Consider the following 8,963-nt stretch of genomic DNA (forward strand, 5'->3'; position numbering starts at 1 on the left):
GCGCGGGTTTATTCTCTTCCTCCGATGCCGTCCTCAATAGTGCTGCAGGAATAATACAGGAACACCTGGGAACCCGCAAGGATATAGCAGTTTCGTCCCGAAATGACCGCTGCGAGTATCGAGTCATCCGGCACGTTCCGCTGGATCATCCGGTGATTGCTCCACAAATATTCCATATGATCAACCGGGGCTCCGTGACCATATCACAATGAGTCTAGGGACTGGGCACGACTCTGCTGATTCGTTTAGACTTCCGCGATACGATGAACCTCTGCATTCTCACGACGACACTTGTCTCGACCATAGTATATATGGAGAAGAGGGATATACCGAGCCACATCCCTATATACCCCCCGATGTAACCGAAGGCTTCGATTGCCTGTGGAATGAAAATTGTTTTCTGAGCTTTCGACATTGCTATCGATCTTACTTCAAATTCTTACCCCTCATCCTCTCCCTCAAGATTGAAGCAATGCTCTTACCCTGCGACTCGGGGATGCGAGCCAAACTTTGAATCGGCCCAATGTTTGGGTTGCCTAAGAGTCGAAACTTCGAACACCGAAGTTCCACATACTTCTACTCCAAAATAATCAAGTCATGGGAATCCGAAGCGGACCTATGCACAGCTATCACACATCCGTCATCTCCCTCTTCCGCCGGATTATATCTCGCCTCCTTACCCCCGTGCGCACTCCCGGGCCGAGTCTCTTGATTTGAGAAATTCATCCGTACTTGGCGTTGTGGGAGAAAGCGGGTCGTCTTGCAGACCCCTTTGATACTCGCATTGCATGAATTAGCATGATGTTGCCGAGGCTTTTTGCTTTTTATGCATGCTCTTTGATGGTCTCGGCGGAAGGCTTCGATTATCGGATTAACTTAACACGAGTCGGCAAATCGGGGTCCCAGGGCAGCCAGGGGTCCGCGAAATCAGCAGGGGGTGAGCGGACCCCCGTGGACCCCCTCCCATAGGACTCCGTAGCCCCCCCCCTCCATGGGCACATTATGACGAACTCAGGGGGTCCGCGTGGAAAACATTGGAGTTCCGGGGGTCCGCGGACTAAGAAAGATTGCCGAACTCATTGTGATCGATTCGACTTCCGAGCGATCACAGATTGGAAAGGAGGGCCGGGGACTCATGCAATGATCAGCTCGTGATTTCCATCGCGGAAGCACGATTTCCTCGCCCACACTTGGAGAACTCACCGATAGCGTCTTCGAGTATTCATAAACAGTCTGGGAATCTGACCCGAAAGATATGGCGACGGAAAAGGACGAGAAGTTCTCCGGGGTTTCAGCTTCATCTTCATGCAGACCGACCAGCTTCACGTCATACGTCAGTTCACTTGCAATAATGGAAGGCGCATCAGAGCTCCATATCCGAGGCTGATACTTCCGAGGTTTCGGTATATCACAATATAGGTGCAGTACATATAAGACTCAATTGAAGTCGCGCAGTGCAGCCGGTGCAGGACTCCTATGATGCGCCCTTGCCCTCGATGTCGCCTAAACTTACTAGCATGGTTGACCGCACGCTTTCTTACAAGGACCGACGACGTCGATCCTGGTCATACGATTCGCGCAAGAGTCTGCAATCGAGATGAGGAGTCTTTGAGATAACTTTTGGAGACTGCACTAAATACCTCGGGGTATTCGTGCACCCGAATTCCATCGGGTATCTCGAGCCATGAGGCTGTTCGGAGGTGCCACTACGGTATCGAGGGATGCGAGGGTCGAGTACTCCCTAAAGTCTCTAGTTCGATCTACGCTCAACTGAACAACCTTTTTGGCGCTTAGTACATCTTTCCCGAAAGTAGGCGTACTCTGCGAACTCGTAATCGGGACGGACACATCCACAAAGCTTGTACTCCTCTCGCATGACGCATTCTTGAACGCAGACCTGAGGGATTGAAGATTCTCTAGAGTGGAATACTCTGGAATTCCACTAAGAATGGCGGCGCCGGCGATCAAGGAGGGTCGTCAGCAGAATTTCTTCGACTCGGAATTCAGATCGATGGCCAGACCTCATAATTTTTGAAGCCATGGAATTCATCGAAGTAGCCTTTGCGAATATAATCCACGCATCTCGAGGCGACTGGAGGTGGGAGTCTCTTGAATGATTTCTGCAAAGACATGGATGGTCCCAGAATTTATCAGTTAGAGCGTGCCCCCGAGAATTTGTGCCCGGATCGAAGTCCTACCTGCCCGATTGAGATTGAGTAGTGGAGACCTTGTCGCAAATAAATCGGCGAGAGCCTCTCGGGTGGACAAACCTGAACGGGAAAGTCATACGCGCTAATCTCTTCGATCCCACGATGAGAGCACATCGAGTGATGGCGAATTGTTGTAATGCTGATGGGGCTCAATCGTGTCCTCACCTCTTTCTGATGTACTGTGATTGGATACTTGCTGATGGCGTTGAATCTCGCCGTTGAGGATGTGTTCCAAACAGAACGCAAGCGTAGCTCTGTAAGAGTCGATGTCCTGAATTTCACCCGCTCCATCTGACCTCTCGACATTTCTTCTGCCTTGAATCACCCTGGTATGGATATTATACGCGGAATTTCTCGAGAACTCTTCGATTCCTAGAGGAGTTCTTTTCCTTCGGAGGTTCTCGATAGATTCCCGTACCATAAAGCCACGGAGTTTTACAGTCGAAGAAGGGATGTTGCTTCTGCGCGTTGAGATGGATGTCGAACGTGTAGCAGCCGTAGGTAGGGGCGCGAAAATGTGTTCGCTTGATCCTGCGTAGAAAAGGTCAGTGATGAGCGCTACGGACCGGTGACCACGGCTTCCGCTAGTCTACAGGGAACTTCAATCGGGACTCAATCCGAAAAGTCTTGATTGAGCGATGCATGGTCGGGGGGAGATGAAGAGAGGGAAGAAGCTCCATTCATTCCTCAAGGGTTCTAAAGACACCTAACGGCTGTCGAGAGTATTGGTCGTGATAGGGAGCAGTCCGGATTGCTTTCTGGGATCATCATATGCGTATATTCACATTTTGTTGCACTCCACCGAAGGACATCCCGGCGCGTCGGACACCAATTCACAGCTGAAGAGGTCCTCGGCTTCCATTGCCGCATCCGTCCGAAGCTCGTACTCGAAGCGAAGGCGTTGTTGAGATTCCACCTCCAGCTAAAAATGACAGAAGCCTCCAGAATCAAATTACGGAAAGGCTTAGCGATCCCTGCGCTGGGCCGGGAATCCGCGACTTCCGACGCGCCTCAACACTACCCATGTGAAATCTCCGCGGCAGACTGCACCAGGAGTCGCGAGAATTCGTTATATTCATCAATGCTCTTTGAGGAACAGCCACATGATACGGCAATGTTCTGCCGATATACATATTTCATCTCAAGAGCCAAGCTCGGTGTACTCAATCCGTGCCATGCTCTCCGAAATCATGCCACACCGACTTCGATCGCAGAACCACATTCTACAGATCAAATACTTGCTGGAATCGAGGTGCTTGTCTGAAGAAATCATGCAAGTCTCCCCTTCACTCGCACGTTTTCCTCAATCAGAGAGAAGTTCGCTCTCTCCTCCGAATTTTCATCAGTCGGTGAACCGCCGCGAGAGCCGCAGTGAGGTCATGTCGCGAATTTCCCACAACATTTTGCCGCAAATTATGGATGAGCTAGATTGCGAGCCCCGACTCGATCGAGGAAGCCCATTCTCGCAGGCCCAATCATACGAATGTGCGACCCAGCTCCTCGCAGTGTCAGCTTATCACAATAAATCGAATGACAATCTCGCTGGAAAGTCAATTACGACCATGACCGTCCCAGATGCTTTTCTGTCGCCTATTCCGTCTACGCTTGGGATCCACAACTGTGACCATCCGTGCTTGAGGTACTCATTCTTGCTTTGGTGTAATATGAATATCAGCTTGAGCGGACGATGTCTATGACAAGGGAGGATATCGGAACAGTTCCGAATCGGATACTTGCGTCACAATCCGGATCACGATCGGCGCACAAGATGGTACGATCAACCCTAGAAGAAGATTCCCGGTAGAAGCATCCTCAAGCGAAGGAGATAATGGTCCGAGAACCAACACCAGCATATTTTCGAATCGAGTCTCGACAAACCATTTTTCCGTACAGATTGTGACCGCAGGGAATTCGATGTTCTTTCTCATTTCCTCAGACACAGTGACGGTGAACTCATACTTCTCGTAAAGTTCTAGAACCAAACCGGCTTGGTAGAGGAAACCAATAATACAAATTAGCCAGATGAGACCTTCTATCGAGTGCTTCACTCGAGAACGCGTCACCAGAGCCATCCTTGGGGGGATATGATAGACTCAATCCTCTTCCGAGGACGCACAGTGTCGCCGGGCGAAGCTCAACTTGAGAGCTCCTCCAAACGAATGCCCGAATGCCCTGGACGCGAGATCATTATCTGAATATTGAATCAGGGAGTCGTGTACATGGCAGGATCTGACCGTGTCGATGCTGACTCGTATCGACCTCCTTTTTTGCCTCGGACGCAGCAGTTTCAGGGCCCGATGCTGGACCTAGTCCATCGGAATCACTTGCGACATACAGTTTTCTCCCTGACATGAAACGACAAAAGCGCGATTCCGCGTCGGAGTCGAAAACACATCGAGTGAGGGTGAGCGGAACGTCCGTCCCCTTATCTACGTATTATCTATGAAAAGCATCTGTGAAACCCTTCGCATTGCCGCTCGCCGTTGATGGGCTGTGAATGAATCTAGGCAGTGAAGGGAAAGTGAATATGATCCGGACAATCTGCGAGAGATATTTCCGGGGGAGCGCGCGGTAGAATGGGATGAACCGCAGAGCGTATGGTGCGAGAGTAGGCGCGACCGCAACCGGCAAACGAGACAAGTCACGGCACAAATGAGAACATCAATCAGAGGTCGCGAGCCGCATCGAGGGAGGCGTCGCAGCGTATGGGAGATCAGAATTCGAGTTTGAAATCTGGAGCGCAAGAGAGGAAGATCCGTAGGGATTCGATCTGCTCACCGTGACGCTCCCGCACTTTTCAGATCTCGAATGAATAATTGGAATAGGAGGAGTTTTCGTGATTTTAGTGATATTCGTCCTTTCCCAACAACGCATTCGTCCCCTCGATACCGCGCCGAGAGATTGCAGTGGATGAAGAGGCAGCAGGCTGAAGCAACTTCATTCTCCGCGAAAATGACCGTGATCGCATCAGCCGTTGAATCTCATTTGAACCCAGATGACAGAGGAAGAGTACTCGAAGCTTCCTCCGATTCTCTCCGGGATGAGGCGGTGCAAGAGAGAGGCGAGAAGATTCGCGTCATACGATGGCGCATGAAGCATCGGAAAAATCCACTGGCCACGGCTGTGGTCAGTGATGATGACAGATACGAGGGTTGGTCTCCACTTGGGGGCCCGACGTGGAGTACGGATCTCCCGAAATAAGCCCAGCTGAACGGGAAGGATGCTTTCAACATACTCAAGTTCAAAAAGGGAAATGCGTCGCGTACAGCGAGATCGGCGCTTACGCATATCGCAAAGTCCGGGTGTCCCTTGCGAGGAATGACTCTGATCGCGGAGACCGCCGAGTCTTCGCTAGGTTCGTATTCTCGCCGCTAGAGCAGTTTAAGAGAGTCACTGGAGTCCCCATAGGGCACGATCACACCAGAGCCACACTTCTGTCACATTATGATCGTAAATGACACGTAGACTTTTATTTATTCTTGATCTTCCTAACGTAGTCAATAAGGTATGATCACCCTACTCCAGGCAACCCGTCACCCGAAGGCATTGAGCCGTGGACTGCAGCGGCGTTCCCCCTCTGAACCTCTATCGACAAACGCTGACGGAGGAACTCCGTGGCCCTCTTATCGCCCGACTCGGACCGATACGAGCACCCAGATCTCAGAGGAAGGCCTCTGTGCCCTCACCGAAAAGTCCGAGAGTCTCAATTTAGACTTGGTCTTGGTAATCACTGATCTCAAGACGAAGTAAAGTTTATTCTCGCTTCTGGCTCCATTATACAGGACTCGACTGTAGCGACTCAACGGGAGCAACTACAGAATGAATGGTTTATTGACTTCGTCGTTTCAAGTATGTAGGATCGGACACAACCCCCCCCCGCCGATAGTACTGGTCCCAAGCGTTCAACCATGCCATTTGCTTGCGGGTGGAACGCTGTCGTTCGATGGAATTCCACACCGAGCGCCTCCGCGAGGTAGGTTCAAACGTCGGAAATGAATTTCCCCCCGGTCGGACGTGATATGCGATCTTACATCCCCCTATCCCCCTTCTAATAAAGCGCGTCTGTCCGTGATCGCAAAAGTCTTCAGGAACTCTTGAAATTCTCCTCAGAGCATCGGTAGTCGACGCGGAGTCAGGGCAGCGTGCTCAGGTCGCGCATCTCATCTCGCATCCGCCGAAATCACCCACCCGCGGGGATCTACCTCGCCTCTAGCGCTGCCTTCCAGTCGTATCACTTCGCCCGTCGCGGCGGCTCGCACGGCATCCTCGAAAAAGATTAGGAGCGCGGCCGTAGGCCGGGCTCCCCAGGCTGGTTGACAATGAAGACCGGGAAGGCACCTGGCTTACGCAGATATCCCCCTCCCCGCGCGAACGCTCATCGTGATCCTTACTTTCTCGACATCGCTTGAATTTCTCGACCGACAAGATTTCCAGCGAAATGTTGGCGATTACTTCGGCCGAAGAATCATGCGGAACCTTCCTCGATCATTCCCCGAATGAAATAGTGGTGGCCATTATTATGCTTAGCGCGTTAGTGCTGCTTGGTTATCGCATGAGAGCGTCTCAGGTCGGCTCACGCTGACGGAGGGAAGTTCTGTGAAGTTGAGCAAGCAATTGATTCCCTGACACAGGGCGGAGCACGCCTTGCGCTCCGCTTTACTCGTAAACCACGCCATTTGCGGCTGTTCATTGCTCGTACAGGACACGCAGGCTTCGGCCAGCAGGAGCAGGCAACCCGTCGTAGAATTTCTACTCTCTTGGCACCCGTCTCAATCGGCATCGCAAAAGGCTTCGATTGGCTTTGTCTTTTTCACATCAAATAGCAGTCGGGAGTCGTAGGTAACTTTGAGGCACCTCATGATTCTCTTGACGGCCGTCTGGTCCGCCTTTGATATCTTGCATTGGTGGAGTCCTCGCCCTCCGCTTTGCTTTCCAGCTCTGAAGTGGCTCCTGCTGGGGTTGCGAGCGGCTCGGGATCAGCCATTCCGCATCGCTTTAGAAGCCGCCTCATGTTCTCTGCCCGGTCAAGCATGATTTCTCGTTCCTCAGGTCTCTGCTTTATCCGCACGCCTGAGCAGTACTGCTCGGGTCCCCAATCGGGAAGAATTTCCCTAGCTCTCCGGGGACATCTCTCTGCGGGTCCGCTTCCTTTGTGAATACCAAGAAGTCTTCAACGTACATTGTCAGCAATAACTTATCATCTTGAACCTCATCATCTTGCGTTATGCGGTAAAAGCATCGGTCCTCTTCAAACACCGTCGACTCGCAGGCTATGAAGGATTTTTCGAAGTTTCGAGCCGAACCCTCCCTGCTTCTTTCAGCCCTCACAATGATGTCTTGAGTCGGCACACCTTGTCTTCGATCTCGAAGGTAGCAGATTGCTCCGTGGAATCTCCACCAGCGACTCACCGGGCGGATGAGCGATTGCTACGTCCAGCTGGCGAATGCTCCGGCTCTCCTGCGCAGCTCGCCCAAACAGCATATGAAGCGTCGGGATCTTCACCACCGGTGAAAAAGTCTAGTCGAAATTCACCCTCTTGTCTGACTGAATTCCGGTACGACGAGTCTAGCTTTGTACTTCGAGATCCGGCCGCCACTATCTGCTTTCTACTGAAACACCGAAGGTAAGATGTATCGACCGAGCATTTCCAGGGATTTCACGAAAAATAGCGGAATCTCCGTGGCATTGGTTCCCCCAAAGCCTCTCGAACGAGGAGATGACTTCGACCGAAGCGGAATTTTCGCAGCCATGAATGCGGAGCGAAGGGTCATATTGAATTGATTCCCCGGACCTTCGCCGATTATTCCAGTCAAGAGCTGCTGCTGCGTTCCGACGCCGGGAACCACCTCCGCCGGACGACAGCTCACTCAGGGCGTCTCGGTGCAGCTCCGTTTTGATATGCTGGTGACTCGCGAATTCCCGCGCATCTGGGAATGATTTCCAGCATAGCTTACGGTTTAAGGAACATCGTGTCGTTGTCGGATGTGAACGCAGGTGCTCTAACGGTGCGGTTGAGATTGGTGAACGGTGATCCCAAATTCGGCACCTCGAGGGATAATGATGTTGGCCAGACCACACTTCAAAGCACATTCGATCAATAATGTTTTATTCGCAGTAGCCTCCGCAGTTGTTAGATATGAATCTTGCGATTCTGCCGATCGATTGACTCGCGAAGTATTTACATTTCATCAGATGGTGTCGAGCGAATCCATTTTCTCCGCAATATTTACATATGCACGATTCACTCGTATTTACAAAAAAAGTCCTCTCTTACAAATCTTGTGGTGGAAGCCGTGGTATGTTGCACGACATATATCCTGTCTGTCGTTTCTGGATGAATTCTACCATCTTTCTGTTTTGAAGGCCGCACAGTGTGGCCGAACCCGATTCTAGGCGGCAGAAATTGAAAATGAAAAAAAGTCGTGGCGTCTTGGAGGAAGTATGGGGACCTCGAAAACACACACCAATCAGAAACCAAGCACTTGAATCTCTGTGGAGAGACTCTGGAAAGAGGAAGTTTTTTTTTGCTCCGGACTGTCACTTTTTTCTTCCGATTCGTGCTGACGCTCGAGTTTCCGTGGAATCGATTCAGAATGGAGCAAACACCGAACCGTGAGTAAGATTGAGTCTGAAACTCCACGTTTAGCGTTTCATTCGACGAGAATATGCAAATGAGAAGTTTTTCTGAGTGCATACTTCTTGCGGAAAAATCCTGATTTCCATGAAATTTCAGCGCCGAAAAAGTATATGGA

At 51.1% G+C, this 8,963-nt stretch overlaps 1 protein-coding gene across 1 annotated transcript; it reads right to left on the minus strand.

The window, feature by feature from the left end:
- Positions 1 to 214: 214 nt before the first annotated feature.
- Positions 215 to 4,282, minus strand: LOC108863927 (degenerin mec-4-like). The gene is made up of 11 exons (XM_029110848.1): positions 4,089 to 4,282; positions 3,948 to 3,993; positions 2,996 to 3,132; positions 2,629 to 2,741; positions 2,376 to 2,464; positions 2,199 to 2,270; positions 2,022 to 2,120; positions 1,780 to 1,897; positions 1,514 to 1,586; positions 1,204 to 1,342; positions 215 to 379 (listed from the first exon to the last, which is right to left on the minus strand). The coding sequence occupies exons 1-11, from the start codon at positions 4,280 to 4,282 to the stop codon at positions 215 to 217; spliced, it is 1,245 nt and encodes a 414-aa protein (XP_028966681.1).
- Positions 4,283 to 8,963: the final 4,681 nt, after the last annotated feature.

This window comes from Galendromus occidentalis, unplaced genomic scaffold (genome assembly GCF_000255335.2).
Source record: "Galendromus occidentalis unplaced genomic scaffold, Mocc_1.1 scf7180000077121, whole genome shotgun sequence".
In the NCBI taxonomy this organism is placed as follows: domain Eukaryota; kingdom Metazoa; phylum Arthropoda; class Arachnida; order Mesostigmata; family Phytoseiidae; genus Galendromus; species Galendromus occidentalis.

Excerpts from the sequence above, each read along its gene's own strand:
- LOC108863927 (XM_029110848.1), bottom strand. The coding sequence starts at position 4,282 with ATGGCTCTGGTGACGCGTTCTCGAGTGAAGCACTCGATAGAAGGTCTC. Across the intron at positions 3,994-4,088 it reads ACAATCTGTACGGAAAAATG|GGTTGATCGTACCATCTTGT; the intron begins GTTTGTCGAGAC and ends ATCTTCTTCTAG. Across the intron at positions 1,898-2,021 it reads ATGGCTTCAAAAATTATGAG|GTCTGCGTTCAAGAATGCGT; the intron begins GTCTGGCCATCG and ends TCAATCCCTCAG.